This window comes from Plecotus auritus (genome assembly GCF_963455305.1).
Source record: "Plecotus auritus genome assembly, chromosome: X".
Lineage (NCBI taxonomy): Eukaryota > Metazoa > Chordata > Mammalia > Chiroptera > Vespertilionidae > Plecotus > Plecotus auritus.
In genome coordinates, this window is record NC_137784.1 from 102,682,386 (window position 1) to 102,705,610 (window position 23,225).

At 38.4% G+C, this 23,225-nt stretch overlaps 2 protein-coding genes across 2 annotated transcripts in view; one reads left to right on the plus strand and one right to left on the minus strand.

Annotated features, from left to right (window-relative positions):
- The window catches only part of THOC2 (THO complex subunit 2), a 111,897-nt gene that overhangs the window by 46,854 nt on the left and 41,818 nt on the right, over positions 1–23,225 (minus strand). The window contains exon 8 of the mRNA XM_080653130.1: positions 4,442–4,608. Within this exon, the coding sequence (XP_080509256.1) occupies positions 4,442–4,608 (167 nt within the window). The remainder of the gene's footprint in view (positions 1–4,441; positions 4,609–23,225) is intronic.
- LOC308240010 (KATNB1-like protein 1) lies at positions 8,462–9,169 on the plus strand (the record flags this gene model as incomplete). Its single annotated transcript, XM_080652912.1, has 1 exon — positions 8,462–9,169. One exon carries the CDS (start codon positions 8,462–8,464, stop codon positions 9,167–9,169), a length of 708 nt encoding a protein of 235 aa, XP_080509038.1.

A 23,225-nucleotide genomic window follows, 5' to 3' on the forward strand; every position in this document is an offset into this window, starting at 1 on the left:
TTAAGAAATTAATTGACTCAGGAAAGGATCATCCATGTATTCTAAATCACTTAATGTAAGGTTGATGAAAAAGTGGGTTTCACATGGTACCCAAGTATCAACTTGCAGATAACCTGCTATTAATAAGGGAGAAAATGTCATTGCATAATGGAGGGATTAGACTGTCATCAACTTACTAGAACATTAAAAGTCAGACAGATATTGGATGTTATACAATATAAAACATAATGCACAACCCATGAAGTATTTTTGCGATTTAATATTTTACCTGAACATAATCAAGTCAAGCCTTTAGACCTAACTCCAAGTATATAAGAAAGACAGGGGACAAAAAAAAAAAACACAAATTAAATCAACCATGAAAAAGCAATTAGATAAATTCAAAAGGTGGAGTCTTCTATGGGAATAGTCTCCTCAACAAGTTGGTAACTTTAAAGAAAGGGGAGATACTATTCTAAGTAAAAAGAAGTCTAACAAATACAATGTGTGGTCTTTAATTGGATCATCATTTGACCAGACCAGTTGTAAAATGCATTTGGGTGGGGGGGGGCAATTTGGGAAATATGAATATGGTTTGGGTTTATTATATGATAGCAATCTAGTTAAGTATGAAATTGGTACCATGGATCATGGTTAAATATAAAAATGCCCTTACTTTTAGAAAGTACAAACTAACATATTTAGGAGTAAGCATTCATGGTATCTGTAACATATATTAATATTTTCAAAAAAGTATACCAACGTGTTACTAAACTTACTTTTAGGTGATGGAGTTATGGGCATCTATTATATTATACACTCTTTCCTATATGTTTGAAAATGTTCATAATAAAGTGAAAAAGTAAAAAGAAACAAAATGAAAAACCTAAAGTCAGATCACATCACTCTCCTATTCAGAATCCTCCTCTGGCTTCACCCAGCATCATAGTCAAAAACTTTGTGATAGCTCTGTGTGATCTGATATAGTCCCTTTTCTTTGACCTCATCTCCTACAGCTCTCCCACTCAATCACTCTGATCCAGCTACACTAGTCTTCCTGCTGTTCTTCAACACATCAGCATGCTCACACCTTGAGGCCTTTCTTTGCTTTGGCTGTTCTCTTTGCCTAAAGATTTTTCTCCAGATATCTGTACAGTTTACACCCTCACATCCTTCATTTCTTTGCTTAAATCTCATCTTCTCAATAAGGTCTCCTCTCACTATTCTATTTAAAATTGCAACCAACAACTCCAGCACTCCCAATCTTCCTTCACCTGTTCTATATTTTTTTGCCCCATTTTACTGATCAACTTCTAGCATATCATATGATTTGCTTAGAATGTTAGCATCACAAAGGCAAGAATTTCTATTTGTTTAGGTGTAGCCCCAGCACCTAGAACTACCACATAAAAGGTGCTCAATCAATATTTCTCAAATTAATGAATTTGGATTATAATAGCACCTAATCATGGTACCACTATTACTACTACTGTATTTTGAATCCACAAATCAAGGAGCTATGATATGGGTGAGAGTCACCATCTCTTTCCTCTTTCCTGTGGCAAGACAACTCCAGACAAGTTTGTCTTTGGTACCCTCACACTTTATAGTACTCCATTCTGCCTGTCCTTTGTGCTGCTCCTCATGCTGCCCCTAAATCCTCTATCACAGCAATCCCTGTTAGGAGGATCAAGCAGATATGACTGCCTAACTTTCCAAAATGATCATATGCTCTAAAATTGCTTTCATCTCTTACCACACTTCGAAGTCAAAGGCATTGGGGGTGCAGCAGCCTGCTAATTCAAGTAAGTTCCAATTGGTAAAAATATGGGTTGCAGGCAGGAGTGAACATTATCAGGTAGTAATTGAAAGGGAAGGTGGAGTAAGATAAGGGACTAGCATAAAGAGTGACCATACATGCCTAGGAGAGCCAATTCCCAGGGTTACATTCTCTAAGAGGCTCTTGATTTCCATGGCTATCCTTACTTTACCTCCAAGAACACAAATTACCTAAAATCTCTGACATTTCTTCCCCTGCCCTTAGTGGTCCTTAAGACTACAGATTCTCACAACAATAAGATAGCTCAGGCAAAAGAAAAAAGGCAATAGTTTTATACAGAGCAATATGAGGGTTACTCTTTCCAATAATAGGTTACTTCTAAATCAAATGTTTCTTGGTTGGGTATTTCTTATATAATAAAAAGGCCCACTGTCTATTTTTAAAAAAGGATGATTATTCCAATATTGTCAACCCCCAGGGATATTTTAAGTCAGCTCAAAAAGTGTTACTACCATGAGGAATATTTTCATATAAAAATTTCATTCTAAAATTCACATTTAACAAACAATACTTGATGTTATGCAGTAGGTCATTACTCACTGCACTATGCTCTGAAACCTATAGTCTCCATAACCCTAACTTATATTCTAAGTAATCACACCAAAGTTAAATTTCAGTTACCCTGTCACTTTAGCAGTTGGCTTCATATTCTTAAAGCCAAAGCTATCATGGTGCCTCTGAAAATGTGATGAAACACTTGAACTTCTCCTTCCCTGTACTAAGAGTGGACGCCCTGGTTTCTGGTAGGAACAGGAACAGCTGCCATCACTAATTTTTAAGCAAAGGTGAAATACTCTTGCCCAAAAACCCTGCCATGTGTCTTATTTGGTATCAAAAAGCCATATTCTTTCAAGTTCTGATCTGATTTCTATTCTGATCTGATTTCTATTCTGGAGCATCCCAGATTATGAAAAATAAAAGACAAGCAGAGACAGTAGGTCATATATCACTTGAGAATGCTAAAAGAAATTGTCTTACTATCCTGAACTTGAGCTCCAGAGGACAGGAATAGACATGCTCCACCAGAGAATCCTCAGTGCCTAGCAAAGCAACAGCATATCATAAACACTCAATAAATGAGTATTTCTTGACTAGCTGAGTACCCCAAGCCAAGTAGACAAATTAAGAAAGGTATAACAAAAGGATAATGGAGGCCTTATTACATTAAAATCCTCCATGCTATCAAGAGATAGACCACTCATTTATAATTAGTGATCATTTACTATAGATTAAGCAGTAAATTAATCAAGAGAAATTAGTAAAATATAGACCTTGCCCTAAATGACTCACAATCTGGCAAAGGAGATAGACATAAGTTAATTCTAATATAACCTGATAAGTGCCAGAAGTCTGTCACGTTTTATGAAAAGAGAGATCAAGAAGTTACTAATTCTGCATGACTGAAATATCAACCAAGACTTTATAGAGCAAGTAGCACTTGATCTTAAAGAATAAATAGGAGTTCACAAGATTAAGACCAAGACAGGTGAGACAGCTGCATAAGATTATTTTTCTAGTTTAGGAAACTGCTTATAAACAAAGGTCTGTCTATACATAGCAATGTCTATACCTTAGTTCAGGAAATGGCTATTACTTTAATATGGCTAGAATATCAGATTTGAGGGGGGAAATCACTAAAGATGAGGCTGGAAAGAAAGAATGGGGCTAAATTATGGCTAGCCTTTTCTGCCATGTTTGTAAGTTTGAATTTCATCCTCCAGGCAAATGTGTTTGAGCAGTGTATCAATTAGATCTCCTTTAGAATGTAACAGTAGTAATAATATGAAAGATGGACTTGAAAGAGAAATAATCAGAAGCACAGATTTACTAGATAACTACTGTAGTGGTTTAAGTGAAAAATAACCAATGGTCTACACAGTAAATTTCTAACTCAACACAGTATTCAAGACTCTAGACCAGGGGTGGGCAAACTTTTTGACTCGAGGGCCACAATGGGTTCTTAAACTGGACCGGAGGGCCGGAACAAAAGCATGGATGGAGTGTTTGTGTGAATTAATATAAATTCAAAGTAAAGGAGCGGAGGGGAAAGCAAGAGAACCCTCCACTCTTTCGGCTCCGCTGGCCGGATAGAACAGCCGAACGGGCTGGATCCGGCCCGCGGGCCGTAGTTTGCCCACGGCTGCTCTAGACCATCAAAAGTGCACCTACCTTTCCAACTTCACTTCCTGTCTCTTCTTTTCCCCACATCTTGCAATCCAGCCACATATGACTATATATCATTTCTTCAATCTCATACTATTATGTCTTCACTCACACTATTTGTTACTTCTACACTAACAACTGTCAACAAACTTCTACTCATCCTTCAAGGAACAGGTTTTAAAAAGTTTATTAACTATAAAATCTTCCCTGACTCCATCTCTCTCAAAGCAAAATATTTATTATGCTTTTCTCTAGACTTTCATATCACAGCATTCATAGTACTAATACAGTACTTATTACACCTCATTGTTAGCTATCCATTTATCTATTTCCTCTCGTAGAATGGTATAGCTAAAACTAATCATTTACAAATAAAATTCAAATTAAATTGTACACATAAAATCATGAAATTAACCTATAGATACAGATAGATATAGATACACACACATATTTTGTTACCTGGTAAAACTTGAATTTGAACCCAAGAATATGACACAGTGTTTGCGGTTCACACATACTCATGTAAGATTCTAATAAAGATATAAAGAAGTCATCATGTTCTGGCCTGCATTCAAACACTTCTAAAATGACATCCAAAACTCTATTGGGATCCAGATTAAAGCATCCTGCAACAGATGAGATATACAAAATTCAAAAGTGATTATACATAATTTCTAGAAAGCCATTAAACTTCAGGGACGACTTACATAATAAGATAAAACTATTTTTAAAAACAACTTCTTTTACAAGTTTGCTTCTCCTGCCCCAGAGGGAAATCTTTTTTAAGAGCAAGTCCATTCCCCACATTTTATAAATGAGAAATGTTACTTTCCCAGGATTACAAAATGAGTTAATGACAAGGCTGTGCTGGAGCCCAGGACCTATGACACTAAGTCAAGTAAACTTTCTTCTATCAGTTCTTGATTAATCAGGCTAGTGAAAGAGATCCACATTTTTAACTCTTAGCAAAATATAAAAATGAAACAGTACATTTTATAAGTTAGGCAAATAAAGAGTTTTATTTAAATGTTTTATGCAGAAGTTATCGTGAATGTTGATATAAAGAGTTCATGAAAGTAGATCACTATTATTTTGTTAAGGGATTATAAATTTATTAGGTCATCTGGATATCAGATGGGCTGAGCCCCAAAATGGCACGAGCCTAGACCACCATTTTTAGAACCACTTTGCAGTTTATTTTATATACACAACAAAGCTACAAAATATAATTGTACAACTGATTTATGTTTATGGGTTTTGGTAGCATTCTACAGGGAAAACTACTGATTCTAAAGAGATGAGAGAATACCAAGGAGTTGGGGACATAAAAAAGGAGTATAGATAACACAAGCAAAGAGAAGAAAATAGTCGATCTAGGCAGAGCAGAAAAATGAAGGGAAGAAGCACTGAATAGGTGCTAATGATGGCTACTTATCCTTATTAACCTACTATGGTAAGCTAAAAAGGGCCCATGAACAATGACTTAACCTATCAGCCACCCTACTCTTAATATGCATATAACCTCTTTTTGCATTCAGCTTCAGCTGTTACCATAATTACAATGCAATCACATCACATATGCATTTAATTTATGAGAATTCAACTATTTACACACAGCAAAAAGAAAAATAATTTAAGTGATACAGGCCACTCCACCCACCATTCCTCTCAATAAAATGTATGCTTATGACCCAGAGTGAGCATGAGATATAAATCTGCTGTTCCCTCAATTTATATCAGTTCACACATGCCTTACACATCAAGCTGAATAAAATACTACTATTTTAGCCCTGACCGGTTTGGCTCAGTGGATAGAGCGTGGGCCTGTGGACTCAAGGGTCCCAGGTTCGATTCCGGTCAAGGGCATGTACCTTGGTTGCGGGCACATCCCCAGTGGGGGGTGTGCAGGAGGCAGCTGATTGATGATTCTCTCTCGTCAATGTTTCTGACTCTCTCTCCCTCTCCCTTCCTCTCTATAAAAAATCGATAAAATATATTTTTAAAAATAGACTACTATTTTAAATTACATATTTTTAATTAGATGTATCCCCTAAATGCAAAGCTAACCATTTCATTGGGGCAAGTAAATAAACATTAATTTATTTTAATTCAAGAGGAAAAATGAGCAAGTGTGTTGAAATTAGGGAGAGATGTTAAGTCTAAACAGTGCACCTTATGGATGACTTAGGGGATTTCTCAAAGAAATTTCTCACATAATCTATTTTATAAGAGGAGATTTCCAGAGTTACTTCTTTTAACTCTACACTTAATTTTATTAAATCGTATAAAACTAATGTCTGGTTCACAGTACAGTAAGTCCTCACTTAATGTTGTCATTATTTTACTACTTTAACCAAAATGACGTATAATGAAAGCAATTTTACCACAGGTTAATTGATATAAACAAGCATTAAGTCCTTATAGCATCTCATCAATGTTATAATGAAACGATGTTGAAGGAAACCACGTTATTCAGGGACCTGCTGTATCTTAGCACTCACCTAGAAAAGTAAACTCTACAAATACAAGAAGTATTTCTTTCCTCTTTTTTTTAAATAGCAATACTTATTTTTCTATTGATTGATGTTAGAAAAAGAAGGTGGGAGGGAGGGAGGGAGGGAGGGAGGGAGGGAGGGAGGGAGGGAGGGAGGATTTCAATTTATTGTTCCAGTTATTTATGCATTCATTGGTTGATTCTCGTATGTGCCCTGACCGGAGATGGACCCCATAACCTTGGGGCATTGGTATGACGCTCTAACCAACTAAGCTATCCGGCCAGGGCTCTTTTCTCTTTTTATAAAATCCAAAGTTAAGAACACATTTTCTTCCATTTTTCATACTAAGAAAAAAAAGGACTAACAAGTAATCATGTCTTACTGCAAAGAGCTCCAGATTTTCATAAATTCCCCAAAGAGATGTTTACCTACAGTTCTAGGAAGAAAACTTCTAAATAATTTTTCTCTCCCTGTACCCCCCAAAAGTATGGCCTATGAATGTAAAAGTGACTCAAAAATAGCAATTGGAAATTTAAATGCTGCTGGTGTAAATATAAAATGTAAAATAGTACAACTACTTTGTAAAACTGGCAGTTTCCTTAAAAGTTAAACTTACACGGAGTAAAAGGAACCCTCTTGCACTGCTGTGGGAATGCAGACTGGTGCAGCCACTGTGGAGAACAGTATGGAGTTTCCTCAAAAAACGAAAAATGGAACTCCCATTTGACCCAGTGATCCCACTTCTAGGAATATATCCCAAGAAACTAGAAACACCAATCAGAAAGGATATATGCACCCCTATGTTCTTAGTGACACAATTTACCATAGCTAAGATTTGGAAACAGCCTAAGTGCCCATCAGCAGATGAGTGGATTAAAAGACTGTGGTACATCTACACAATGGAATACTACACTGCAGTAAAAAAGAAGGAATTCTTACCATTTGCAACAGCATGGATGGAACTGGAGAGCATTATGCTAAGTGAAATAAGCCAGTCAGAGAAAGATAAATATCACATGATCTCACTCATTTATGGAATATAATAAACAACATAAACTGATAAACAAAAACAGATCCAGAGACAGAGAAGCATCGATCAGACTGTCAAACTTCAGAGGGAAGGTAGGGGAGGGTTGGGGTAAGGGGGAGAGATCAACCAAAGGACTTGTATGCATGCATATAAGCCTAACCAATGGACACAGACAAGAGGCAGGTGAGGGCATAAGTGGAGGAGTGGGAGGGCAATGGGGGGATAAAGACACATATGTAATACCTTAATCAATAAAGAAATTTAAAAAAAGTTAAACTTACACCTACCATATCCCCCAGCCATTTCATTCCTAGGTATTTACCCAAGAGAAATAAATTTCTATGACCACAAATACTCATAGAAGATTTATAAAAGGACACTCTCAAATGCTAGTCAACATGTAAATGGACAAATTGTAGTACAATATAATTGTAGTATAAGTAATGGACTACTCAGCAATAATACAAGTAACAACATGGATGATCACAAAATAATTATGCTGAAATAAGTTGCAAAACAAAATAACTCACTACATGATTCCATTTATAAAAATAATTCTAGAAAATGTGAACTAATCTCTAGTGACAAAAAGCAGATCAGTGGGTGCCTAGACAGGGGGACAGCGGGAGTTGAGGGGAAATAAAATACAAAGGGGCAAGAAGAAATTGGGGAGTGGAATAATAGAAATGTGCATTATTTAGACTTTAAATATGCACAGTTTATTATATGTCATTTATGCCTGAATAAAGCTGAAAAAATGCCTCCAAACTGCTGTAACATTGACAATAGCTTATGAAAGTATGGTCTTGGTGGCCGCATTTGAATGGCCCTGAGTGGGCTTCGGCCAAGGAGCCTGGGGACTCTCTAGGCTTCCAGGCTTCCAGGCACAGTTGGTCAGCACCAGGGCTGGACTGAAGTGCCGCAGTACCATGAGGCACCGGTATGTAAGAGATTATGGCATCTGAAACCCACAATGTTAAAAAACGGAACTTTTATAATAATATTGAGGACAATTCCATTGATCATTCTGAAAAAAGGATCTCTAATTTCACTAATAAGAACATGAAGGTGGTTAAGAAATCTCCAAAACAGTTGGCTGCTTACATAAATAGAACAATTGAACAGGCTGTTAAAAGCCCAGATAAACTATGTAAGGTGATCTACCACAAAAAGAAAGTTTATTATCCTTTTCCAAATTATTGTTTTAAAAAGAAACAGTCCCCTAGAAGTGGGAGCTGTGATATGGCAAATAAAGAAAATGAACTGGCTTGTGCAGGCCAGCTGCCTGAAAAATTACACCATGATAGTCAAACATATTTGCTTAATTCCAATGATTCTGGTTCTTCACAGACAGAAAGCGCATCATCAAAATACAGTGGGGTTTTTTTTCCTGAGGTTTCTCAGGATCATGAAACAATGGGACAAGTTTTGCTCAGAAGGAATTTGAGATTGAAGGTAGCTTTAACTTTCTGGAAAAAGAGAAGTATAAATGAACTTATAATTTATTTGGTGAGGATAGAAGACCTTGGAGTGGTGGTGGATTGCCTTCCTGTGCTTACCCATAGTTTACAGGAAGAAAAACAATACATCTCACTCGGATGCTGTGTAGACTTGTTGCCTCTTACTGTACAGTCACTACTTAAAAGCAAATTTGAAGAATAACCACTAACGAAACCCTAACAATCTACTTCACATTGAAGTGGAAAAATGTCCGAAAGGAGCAGCTTCAACTTTAATAAGGTGAAAGTGCACTATCAAGATTGTACACCTTTGCTGCATTTGGGATTTATATGGTTACTTGCCAACATTGTTGAAGAAATACTGAATTTTAATGCAACCCTTCATAAGAATATACTTTATACTATGTGAAAAAAATAAAATAAAATTCATTACTAGGAAAAGCAAAGACCAATCATCATTACTTTTTTAAGATTGTGTTTTATAAGAAACACTCATATGTGTGCAGCTATTTTCTTATGTTGAAAGACTTTGAAAGTTTTAAACATCATAGCAAATAATCAATACTAAAAGTTTTTTGTCTACACTGACATACCGTGTAAATAAAATGGCTTAATTATTAATAAGCCAATATGATACCAAGATCTGTTTTTTTTAAAAAAAGTAAAACTAACCATGCTTCTGGCATGAAAGTTATGGAATTAAATCAGGGGTTTCCATTCATGTGGAATGTTGTTAAAACATATTCCACACCATCTTTAAAACTTAAGAATATTTTTAATATCTCTGAAAATTTTTTGCCAGAATCGTTATGTCATGTATGTATGTATTCCTACACAAAAGAGATGAATAGGGGGTGGAAAAATGGCGGCGGAATAGACAGACGTACCCCGAGCCTTCTCCCAGAGCAGATAGAAAGAACAGCTGAAGGTCGCACGGGGAGTGTCTGTTGGAGGGTTAAGGGACAGCTATACTCCAGGAGAAGGTGGGGGACTGATGGACGGGGGTCCCCTGACCGGGCAGCCCCCACTGCTGCCGGGTTCCCTCCCAGAGCCACGGGCTCGGACGCGGAGACGGCGCCAAATTGAAGGGGAAAGTGGATGTTATTGGAAACCGAAAATCTAAAACTGCGGCACCCACTGAACAGCTGTGAACCCCAGAGCACCAGTCCCCGATTGGCGCAAACATGCGGATTCAGAGAAGCTCTACACTCCACCACAGAAAGGTCAGATTTCGCCTGGGATAAGGTGAGGTCTCTAGTCCCAGCAGGACAGGGAAACGTGCGCACTGCGGAAGCTGGAGGACCAGGGGAAGTCTGCACCTAGAATAATCCGTGGCTGTTGGGGCTGGCGTGATCCATGAATGTGGAAGGGGATCCTCAGAGCTGCTAACAGAGGGGAGTCTCTAAAAAGCAACCCATTTTGATCTGATGCAGAAGGACAGCCTAAAAATTTTGGGAGTGTGCCAGCTCCTTGGACACAAGGGGGAAAAGGGGATTGCGCAGACCCGGAGTTCGCACACTCGCGCTTTCCCTCTTTGAATCCTTGTTTCTGAGTACTGAGCCCAATTCATAGGATCACCCAGTTGAGGACACCCTAAGAGACTGCAGGGGAAAGCTGTTTTTCTGGAACCTGGGGATCAGAGCGGGGAGTGACCGTCAGAGAACCTGCTCTGGGGCAACCCACTCCCACAAACCTGTATTGAGTGCCACAGGGAAAGCAGGATCTAAGCACAGGCTAGAGAGGACCTATAGACCCGGAAGTCAACCCAGAAATACTGCCACCCAGGGGCTGAATCACAAATTGACTCCTGTGTAATCACAAATTAAGGAATACAAGTAAGACACACTACCTGTTTAAAAATCAGGACTGGCTTACAACACTGAGGAGCAGTGGAATGCAGGGAACTGCAATACTGTCCTGATTGGGAAACAGGAGTGCCAAACAGAACAATAGAGGAAGTGAATGACCTTCACTACTGCACATTTTATTTTTATTTTTTTATTTTTTATTTTTTTTATTTTTCATCTTTTACTTAAGTAATTTTTTTTCTTTTTTCCTCACTTGATTTTACCTTTTTAATTATTACATTTTTATTTTCAATCAGTATTATTACTACTAATATTTTACCTTTAAAAAAAATGTCATTTTATTTTCTCTTTATTTGACTTTGAAATTAGTGTTCTACATTCTATTTTCATCTTTCCTTTAGCATCATTCTACAATATCTCAACTCTACCTTTATGCCATCACTCTCTTCCTAACTTTTGCCCTATTGTTGTCTTGTTTCTCTTACCCTTTTCCTGCTTTAGATTTTCCCTATTCTTTCTTTTTAACACCTGTTAAAATTTCACCCTACTGACATATCTAATTTCCAATCCCGTTCCGAGTTCATACGCACCTCTCTCTTCTCTGTCTTCATTATCCAAAAAATTGTTTTTCTCTCTGTCCTTTTGTTATTGTTTCCTTTAATGTTGATATCGATTTTTTATGCTTGTTGGTGAGACTGTTTTGCTTACTCTTTTGTTTCGTTTTGCTTTTTTGTTTGCTTTGTTTTTGTTTGTTTTTTGCATCTGTTTTTCCTCACCTCGCTTGATATTAATTGTTGTTTGCAGTTTGTATTCATCTCCAGGTGCTTGTTGCTGGCATTGGCTGGGATTAGTGGCTATTCTATTGGAGTTTTCCCCCCATATATACAGTTTGTTCCCCTTTTCTTTCTTATTCGCTTTCTTTTCTCTCTTACTTTTTTTTTCCTTCTCCCAATTTCATTTTGGCACTCCTTTCTTTCTTCTTTTTTTCTCTTCTTCTTTCTCTCCTACCCATAATCTGCCTTACTCTGGTGGTCACCTTTATTTGGGGTAATTAATATCGTGAATACATTTCTGTTCAGCGCCTTGTGTGTGGTACCCGGTTGTGTTGTATTTTATGCCTTTAAATCAACGCAGGAGAGAGAACTACATAACCAGACACCGGAAGAAGAGAGACCATGGGGAGACAAAGACACAGGCCGCATACGAAAGAAAAGCAGGAATCGCCAGAAAAGGAAGTAAACGAAATGGAGGCAAGCAACCTGAGAGAGAAAGAATTCAGAGAAATGGTCATAAGGTGGCTGAAAAGAATGGAAGACTAATTCGACAATATGAGTAAGAACCAAGAGGAAATAAAGAAGAACCAAGAAGAAATGAAAAATGACATCGTTGCTGTAAAGAACTCAATAGAAAGCATCAACAGTAGACTAGAAGAAGCAGAGGACCGCATCAGTGAGCTAGAAGACAAGGTAGGAAAAAATACCAAAATAGAGCAGCTTCTAGAAAAAAAAATTAAAAAGCAGGAGGAGAGCCTAAGGGAACTTTGGGACAACATGAAAGAAAACAACATCCGCATAATAAGGGTTCCAGAAGGAGAGAAAATGCAGCAAGGAATAGAAAACTTGTTTGAAGAAATAATGACAGAAAACTTCCCTGATATAAGGAAGAAAAAAACCACACAAATCCAAGAAGATCACAGAGTCCCAAGCAAAATGAACCCCAAAAGACCAACGCCAAGGCACATTATAATTAAATTGGTAAACACCAACAACAAAGTAAGAAACTTAAAAGCAGCCAGAGAGAGACAGAAAGTTACCTACAAAGGAACCCCCATCAGACTAGCAACTGATTTCTCAACAGAAACTCATCAGGCCAGAAGGGAATGGAATGAAATATACAAAGTCATGCAAAGGAAGGGTCTGAATCCAAGATACTGTACCCAACAAGGCTATCAATCGAAACTGAAGGTGAAATCAGGAGCTTCACAGACAAAAAAGGACTAAGGGAGTTTATTACCACCAAACCAGCAATGCAAGAAATGCTAAAAGGTCTGCTGTAAAAAAAAGAAATAGGAAGCGAAGAAGGAACACAAGGGTAAAGAATAAATATGGCTACAAATAAGTACCTATCAATAATAACTGTAAATGTAAATGGATTAAATGCCCCAATCAAAAGAAATAGGGTAACAGATTGGATAAGAAAACACGACCCATATATATGCTGTCGACAAGAAACCCACCTCAAAAAAAAAGACGCACACAGACTGAGGGTGAAGGGATGGAAAAAGGTTTTTCAGGCGAATGGAAATGAAAAAAAGATAGGGTAGCAATACTTATATCTGAGAAATTAGATCTCGAAGTGAAGAAAATAACAAGAGATAAGGAAGGCCACTTCATTATACTAAAGGGAGAAATCCAACAAGAAGAAATAACTCTGGTAAACATATATGCACCCAATACAGGAGCACCCAAATACATCAAAAAACTCCTGGAGGATATCAAAGGAGAGATTGACAGCAATACAATCATAGTAGGAGACTTTAATACCACACTATCACCACTGGACAAATCCTCTAAACAAAAAATCAGCAAAGAAAGATCAATCCTTAATGATTCACTAGACCAGATGGAATTAATTGACATCTTCAGAACATTTCACCCAAAGCCACAGAATATACATTCTTCTCAAGTGCACATGGGTCATTTTCAAAGATAGAATATATGTTGGGTCATAGGCAAAGTGTCTTCAAATTCAAGAAGATAGAAATCATATCAAGCATCTTCTCACATCACAGTGGCATAAAATTGGAAATCAACTACAATAAAAACAAATTCAAAAAATCAAACACATGGAGACTAAACAGCATGCTATTAAACAATGACTGGGTACCAGAGAGATCAAGGAATAAATAAAAAACATCATGGCAACAAATGACAATGAAAAAACAACAATCCAAAATCTATGGGACACTGTGAAAGCACTCTTGAGAGGGAAGTTCACAGGTCTACAAGCCTACTGCAAAAAATAAGAAACAATGGTAATAAATTACATAACCCTACAACTGAAAGACTTAGAAAGAGAGCAACAAGAAAACCCCAGTGTAAGCAGAAGGGAGGAAATAATAAAGATCAGAGCAGAGATAAACAACATTGAGACCAAAAAAAAAAAATACAAAAGATCAACAAAACCAAGAGCTGGTTCTTTGAAAGGTTAAACAAGATTGATGAACCTCTAGCCAGGCTCACCAAGAAGCAAAGAAAGAGGACCCAAATAAACAAAATCAGAAATGAAAGAGGTGAAATAACAAGAGACCCCAGCAATATACAAAGTATTGTTAAAAAATACTATGAACAACTCTATTCCAACAAACTGGACAACCTGGAGGAAATGGACATATTCCTAGAAAAATATAACCTTCCAAAACTCAATCAGGAAGAATCTAAACATCTCAATAGGCCAGTAACTATGGAAGAAATTGAAGCAGTCATAACAAAGCTTCCAGGGAACAAAAGCCTAGGGCCAGATGGCTTCACAGGGGAGTTTTATCAAACATTCAAGGAAGAACTAATATCTATCCTCCTCAGACTATTCCAAAAAATTCAAGAGGAAGGAACACTTCCAAGGTCCTTCTATGAAGCCAGCATCACCCTAATACCAAAACCAGATAAAGACAACACCATGAAAGAGAATTACAGGCCAATATCCCTCATGAACGTAGATGCCAAAATCCTCAACAAAATTCTAGCAAATCGGATCCAGCAGTACATCAGAAAGATCATACACCGTGACCAAGTAGTATTTATATCAGGAATGCAAGGATGGTACAATACCCGCAAATCAATTAACGTGATACATCACATAAACAAATTGAGAGATAAAAATCACATAGTCATTATCAATTGATGCAGAAAAAGCATTTGACAAAATCCAATACCCTTTCTTGATAAAAACTCTCAATAAGGTGGGAATAGAAGGATCATACCTCAACATAATAAAAGCCATGTATGATAAACCCACAGCTAACATCATACTCAATGGGCAAAAACTAAAACCATATCCCTTAAGAACAGGAACAAGACAGGGATGCCCACTCTCACCACGCCTGTTCAACATAGTACTGGAAGTATTAGCCATTGCAATTAGAAGAGAAGAAGAAATAAAAGGCATCCAAATTGGAAAAGAAGAAGTAAAGCTGTCCTTATTTGCAGATGACGTGAAATTGTACATAAAAAACCAGAAAGGCTCCATCAAAAAACTAATAGACTTAATAAATGAATTCGGCAATGTAGCAGGATACAAAATTAACGCCAAGAAATCTATGGCATTTCTATACACCAATAGTGAACTTACAGAAAGAGAGACTAAGAAAGCAATCCCATTTACCATTGCACCAAAAAAATTAAGACACCTAGGAATAAACCTAACCAAGGAGGTAAAAGACCTATACGCGGAAAACTACAGGACACTGAAAAAAGAGATAGAGGAAGACGTAAACAGATGGAAGAACATACCATGTTCATGGATTGGTAGAATCAACATCATTAAAATGTCCATACTACCCAAAGCAATCTATAGATTCAATGCACTCCCCATTAAAATACCAACGGCATATTTCACAGACCTAGAAAGAACTCTCCAAAAATTCATCTGGAATAAAAAAAGACCCCAAATAGCTGCAGCAATACTGAGAAAGAAGAACAAAGTAGGAGGGATCTCAATACCAGATTTCAAGCTGTATTACAAAGCCACTGTCCTCAAAACAGCCTGGTACTGGCACAAGAACAGACATATAGATAAATGGAATAGAATAGAGAATCCAGAAATCGACCCAAACCACTATACGCAATTAATATTTGACAAAGGAGGCATGAACATACAATAGAGTCAAGACAGTCTCTTCAATAAATGGTGTTGGGAAAATTAGACGGATACATGCAAAAAAATGAAACTAGATCACCAACTTACACCATACACAAAAATAAACTCAAAATGGATACAGGACTTAAACATAAGATGGGAAACCATAAAAATACTAGAGGAATCCACAGGCAGAAAAATCTCAGACATATGCCAAAAGAACTTCTTCACTGATAATGCCCCTAGGGCAATGCAAGCCAAAGAAAAAATAAACAAATGGGACTATATCAAAATAAAAAGCTTTTGCACAGCAAAAGAAACCATCAACAAAACAACAAGAAACCCCACTGTATGGGAGAACATATTTGCAAATGTTATCACTGATAAAGGTTTAATCTCCAACATCTACAGGCAGCTTATACAACTTAATAAAAGGAATATAAATGATCCAATAAAAAAATGGACAACAGACCTAAATAGAATCTTTTCAAAAGAAGACAGAAGGAAGGCCAAGAGACACATGAAAACATGCTCAAAGTCACTAATTATCCGAGAGATGCAAATCAAAACAACAATGTGATACCATCTCACAACTGTCAGAATGGCTATCATCAACAAATCAACAAACGACAAGTGTTGGCGAGGATGCGGAGAAAAAGGAACCCTCGTGCACTGCTGGTGGGATTGCAGACTGGTGCAGCCACTGTGGAGAACAGTATGGAGTTTCCTCAAAAAACGAAAAATGGAACTCCCATTTGACCCATAATCCCACTCCTAGGAATATATCCTAAGAAACTAGAAACACCTATCAGAAAGGATATATGCACCCCTATGTTCATAGCAGCACAATTTACAATAGCTAAGATTTGGAAACAGCCTAGGTGCCCGTTAGCAGATGACTGGATCAGTAAACTATGGTACATCTACACAATGGAATACTATGCTGCCATAAAAAAGAAGGAATTACTGCCATTTGTAGGAACCTGGATGCAATTAGAGAACATTATGCTAAGTGAAATAATCCAGTCAATGGAAGAAAAATAGCACATGATCTCACTCATTTGTGGATAATAAAAAACATTATAAACTGATGAACAAAAAGATAGATACAGAGGTAATAAAGCATCAAACAGACTGTCAAATTACAGGAAGGTTAGGGAGAGGTGGGGGAAATAAGAGATTAACCGAAGGACTTGTATGCATGCATATAAGAATAACCAACGGATGCAAAACATTGGGGGGTGAGGGCATGTATGGGAGTTGGGGGGGGGGGGGGCAATGGTAAGATATGTACACATATAATACTTTAATAAAAAATATGTTAAAAAAATCACAGTCATATCAATTGATGCAGAAAAAGCATTTGACAAAATCCAATACCCTTTCTTGATAAAAACTCTCAACAAGGTGGGAATAGAAGGATCATACCTCAACATAATAAAAGCTATATATGATAAACCCACAGCTAACATCATACTCAATGGGAAAAACCTGAAACTACTTCCCCTAAGAACAGGAACAAGACAGGGATGCCCACTCTCACCACGCCTGTTCGACATAGTACTGGAAGTATTAGCCATTGCAATTATACAAGAAGAAGAAATAAAAGGCATCCAAATTGGAAAAGAAGAAGTAAAGCTGTCCTTATTTGCAGATGACATGATATTGTACATAAAAAACCCTAAAGTCTCCATCAAAAAACTAATAGACGTAATAAATGAATTCAGCAATATAGCAGGATACAAAATTAACGCCAAGAAACCTATGGCATTTCTATACACCAATAGTGAACTTACAGAAAGAGAGACTAAGAAAGCAATCCCATTTACCATTGCACCAAAAAAATCAAGATACCTAGGAATAAACTTAACCAAGGAGGTAAAAGACCTATACGCGGAAAACTACAGGACACTGAAAAAAGAGATAGAGGAAGATGTAAACAGATGGAAGAACATACCGTGTTCATGGATTGGGAGAATCAACATCATTAAAATGTCCATACTACCCAAAGCCATCTATAGATTCAATGCACTCCCCATTAAAATACCAACGGCATATTTCACAGACCTAGAAAGAACTCTCCAAAAATTCATCTGGAATAAAAAAAGACCCCGAATAGCCACAGCAATCCTGAGAAAGAAGAACAAAGTAGGTGGGATCTCAATGCCAGATTTCAAGCTGTATTACAAAGCCACTGTTCTCAAAACTGCCTGGTACTGGCACAAGAACAAACATATAGACCAATGGAATAGAATAGAGAACCCAGAAATCGACCCAAATCACTAAGCTCAATTAATATTTGACAAAGGAGGCATGAACATACAATGGAGTCAAGACAGTCTCTTCAATAAATGGTGCTGGGAAAATTGGACAGATACATGCAAAAAAATGAAACTAGACCACCAACTTATACCATACACAAAAATAAACTCAAAATGGATCAAGGACTTAAACATACGACGAGAAACCATAAAAATACCAGAGGAATCCATAGGCAGAGAAATCTCTGACATATGCCGAAGCAATTTCTTCACTGATACTGCTCCTAGGGCAATGGAAACTAAAGAAAAAAATAAACAAATGCGACTACATCAAAATAAAAAGCTTTTGCACAGCAAAGGAGACCATCAATAAAACAACAAGAAAGCCCACTGCATGGGAGAACATATTTGCCAATGATATCAACGATAAGGGTTTAATCTCCAACATTTACAGGGAACTCATGCAGCTTAACAAAAAGAAGATAAACAACCCAATCAAAAAATGGGCAACTGACCTAAATAGACACTTTACGAAGGAAGACAGAAAGAAGGCCAAGAGACATATGAAAACCTGCTCAAAATCTCTAATCATCAGAGAGATGCAAATCAAAACAACAATGCAGTACCATCTCACACCTGTCAGAATGGTTATTATCAAAAAATCAACAAATGACAAGTGCTGGCAAGGATGCGGAGAAAAAGGAACCCTCGTGCACTGCTAGTGGGATTGCAGACTGGTGCAGCCACTGTGGAGAACAGTATGGAGTTTCCTCAAAAAACGAAAAATGGAACTCCCATTTGACCCAGTGATCCCACTTCTAGGAATATATCCCAAGAAACTAGAAACACCAATCAGAAAGGATATATGCACCCCTATGTTCATAGCAGCACAATTCACCATAGCTAAGATTTGGAAACAGCCTAAGTGCCCATCAGCAGATGAGTGGATTAAAAAACTGTGGTACATCTACACAATGGAATATTACGGTGTGGTAAAAAAGAAGGAGTTCTTACCATTTGCAACAACATGGATGGAGATGGAGAGCATTATGCTAAGTGAAATAAGCCAGTCAGAGAAAGGTAAATATCACATGATCTCACTCATTTGTGGAATATAATGAACAACATAAACTGATGAACAAAAACAGATCCAGAGACAGAGAAACATCAATCAGAACGTCAAACCTCAGGGAAGGTAGGGGAGGGTGGGGGTAAGGGGGAGAGATCAACCAAAGGACTTATATGCATGCATGTAAGCCTAATCAATGGACACAGACAACAGGCGGGTGGGGGCATGAATGGGAGGTGGGGGGTAATGGGGGAATAAGGACACATATGTAATACCTTAATCAATAAAGAAATTTTAAAAAAGAGATGAATATGTATTTGTATGTGTGCTTAACTGGAAATGTTCATAGAGTTGGCTAATTTATATTCACTTTCTATTGTATATAGATTTCTAATATTTTCAGTTCTTTATCATTTAAGCTTCATTGGAGTAAATTTACTAAATATTCCCCCCCAAAAAAGAAAGTACTGTCTTGCAAATTCCCCAACCTTATAATTAATCCCACATTCATTAAATTTACAAATTCAATCACCAAATAAGAGGAAAAAATACACCATTAATACAATTTTGAAAAAAATGGCTGACTTATAATTACCCATTAAGTTACATATACACAAAAGTTGTGAATAAAGTCAAAAAACAGCAACATGTTACATGGAAATGTGTTTCACATATATTGCTTTAAAGTTTCTATTTTCAATGTGCTGCAATGTGAACCACTTGAAAAAGTTTCCATTTCAATGTGCTACAATGTGAACCATTGTTTTATTTAATAGTAGTACTCTATTGCCCGGCCAGTGTGGCTCACTGGATTAAGCGTTGTCCCATGCACCAAGACGTCACTGGTTCAATAACTGGTCAGGGCACATGCCCGGGTTGTGGGCTTGGTCCCCAGTATGGGCAATGCATGAGGCAGCCAATCAATGTTTCTCTCTCATCCATTGTTTCTCTCTCTCTCTCTCTCTCAAACCAATAAAGACTTATTTTTGAAAAATAGTAGTATTCTATGAAGGCTAATCTATCAATGATCTGTACTATCAACTACCAATTTCTTTCTAGATACAATTTAAGGAAGTAATCTAGAAGAGATATGTACTTTTATTTATGATACATATCAACCTTCGCATCTTCCACAAATGAAAAACTGGGTTATGAATTTTCTATTAAATGTCTCAGTTATCATCAGTAACTCCAATCAATTAGAATGACCTTTGCTACATAAGATGGAAAAAGTTACCAAACTAAGGATTAAGAAAATAATTTTTTAAACCTTAGAAATTTGCTAAGTAACAGTTAAACTATTTCATACACAATGATACTCTAATAACAATCAGTAAGCTTGAAGTGTCCAAAATCATTTTTTTCTAATGGAAGCTGTGGTAGAACATAGTCACTCTTGTGCTCAAGCATCTTAGAAAGGCTTTTGTCCAGCCCAAGCATCGAATGTCATGTGACCTTGAGAGAAATCATAAGCCTATCTCCCTAGCTCTATCACCAGCTACATTAAGAAATACATATACACACACACACACACACAATGATTTTAAGCCTTTTGAGGAACAAACAGGGAACCAAATTAGAAGGGAACAAGTGGAAAAATAAGAAAATGGCAGGCCTGTAACAACCATGTACAGTAGGTCCTCAGGTTACGTCGGAGATCCATTCCTATGGCGCAAGATAACGCGATTTTCGCCCTAAGTCGGAACCCACCTACATAAGCACCTACTTCACTCACACGGAGCACATACACAGCAGTAATGAAGTGAAACAGTAAAAAAATTTAAAAGATAACAATTCCTGACCTTTACTTGTGGTAAATAAATAATAAAAAACATAAGGCACAGCCAAAACCGGTTTGGCTCAGTGGATAGAGCGTCGGCCTGTGGACTGAAAGGTCCCAGGTTCGATTCCGGTCAAGGGCACGTAACTTGGTTGCGGGCACATCCCCAGTAGGGGGTGTGCAAGAGGCAGCTGATCGATGTTTCTCTCTCATCGATGTTTCTAACACTCTATCCCTCTTCCTTCCTCTCTGTAAAAAATCAATAAAATAGATTTAAAAAAAAAAAAAAAACATAAGGCACATATGTACATACGTGGAAATGACGGAACTTTTTTTTTTATAAATAAACTAGAGGCACGAAATTCTTGCATGGGGGGATGTCCCTCAGCCCAGCCTGCACCCTCTCCAATCCAGGACTGCTGGCTCCCAACTGCTCGCCTGCCTGCCTGCCTGATTGCCCCTAACCGCTTCTGCCTGCCAGCCTGATCACCCCCAACCACTCCCCTGCCAGACTGTTTTCTCCTAACTGCCCTCCCCTGCAGGCCTGGGTCCCCCCCCAACTGCCCTCCCCTGCAGGCCTGGTCCCCCCCAACTGCTCTTCCCTGCAGGCCTGGTTGCCCCCAACTTCCCTCCTCTACCGGCTTGGTCACCCCTAACTGCCCTCCCCTGCAGGCTTGATCGCCCCCAATTGCCCTCCCTTACAGGCCTGGTCCCGCCCTACTGCCCTCCCCTGCTGGCCTGATCGCCCACAACTGCCCTCCCTTGCAGGCCCGGTCCCTCCCAACTGCCCTCCCTTGCTGGCCATCTTGTGGTGGGCCATCTTGTGTCCACATGGGGGCAGGATCTTTGACCACATGGGGGCAGCCATCTTGTGTGTTGGAGTGATGGTCAATCTGCATATTACTCTTTTATTAGATAGGATAGAGGCCTGGTGCATGGGTGGGGGCCAGCTGGTTTGCCCTGAAGGGTGTCCCAGATCAGGGTGGGGGTTCCCTTGGGGCATGGGGTGGCCTGGGCGAGGGCCCTGTGGTGGTTTGCAGGCCGGCCACGCCCCCCAGCGACCCAAGCAGAGGCACATATGGTATCTGGAGTTTATTTATCTTCTATAATTGAAACTTTGTAGCCTGGAGCAGAGCCAAGCCTCCTGCTTGCTCTGTGGGTGCAGCCATTTTTGTTGGGATTTATTTATCTTCTATAATTGAAACTTTGTAGCCTTGAGTGGAGACCAAGGCAGGCCAGGGCTGCGGGTGCTTGACTTCCTCCATCGCCAGGGGCAACTCAAGCCTCCTGCTCTCTTCAGCTCCGTGGCTGCTGCCATTTTTGTTGGGATTTATTTGTCTTCTATAATTGAAACTTTGTAGCCTTAAGTGGAAGCCTGGGCCGGCCAGGGTGTACGGAAAGCTTGGCTTCCTCCATTGCCGGGGAAACCCAAGCCTCCTGCTCGCTCCATGGCTGCAGCCATCTTGGTTGGGTTAATTTGCATACTCGCTCCTGATTGGCTGGTGGGCGTGGCTTGTGGGTGTAACAGAGTGGTGATTAATTTGTATATTGCTCTTTTATTAGATAGCATGAGAGATGGCAACGTAACCATGAAACGATGTACCTCAAGTCCGACGTAACCCAAGGACTGCCTGTATTCATTCTTTCATTTAAATAAACATTAAATAATTAGCCAGCGTGCCAGGTGCTTGTGATACTGAGATTAAGAAAATGCCTTCCCTACCCTTGAGGAGAATGCACACCTTCTGGATGATACATCTTTGAAGAAAAATGCGCTGAAAAATAACTAAAGTTTCCCCCAAAGATGGACATGATGGACAGTATATTAAATCAAGCGACTGCAACTACAGGCAAAGATATGAATAAACTGACAATGGCTTTTTTAGGAACAGGCCAAATTGAGATTCTTAACAACAACAACAAAAGACCAAGGTAATACTGTAAACATGACTGGACAAGATGTCCAGCCTGTACATTTCAGAGAAGAAAATGACAGTTTCAATCATTATGTTCCTGATAGAATGGACCTTATGAGACAAAGAAAAACCATGTTTTGAACAAAAGGACATGATCTGGTATCTAGAATTACTTTAGAAACAAGCAATGCTATGGCCTGAATGCTTGTGTCTATTCCCCCTTCCCCCGCCAGAATTCATATGCTAAAATTCTAATGCCAAATGTGATGATATTAGGAAGTAAGGGCTTTTGTTAGGTGATTAGGTCATAAGAGCAAAGCACTCGTTAATGAGATTAATACCCTTAAAAAAGAATTTCCACCTGGCTGGCATGGCTCAGTGGTTGAGTGTCAACCTATGAACCTCGAGGTCACGGTTCAATTTCTGGTCAGGGCACATGCCCGGGTTGTGGGCGCCATATCCAGTGTGAGGTGTGCAGGAGGCAGCCGATCAATGATCTCTCTCATCAGTGATGTTTCCATCTCTCTCTCCCTCTCCCTTCCTCTCTCTGAAATCAGTAATATCTTAATA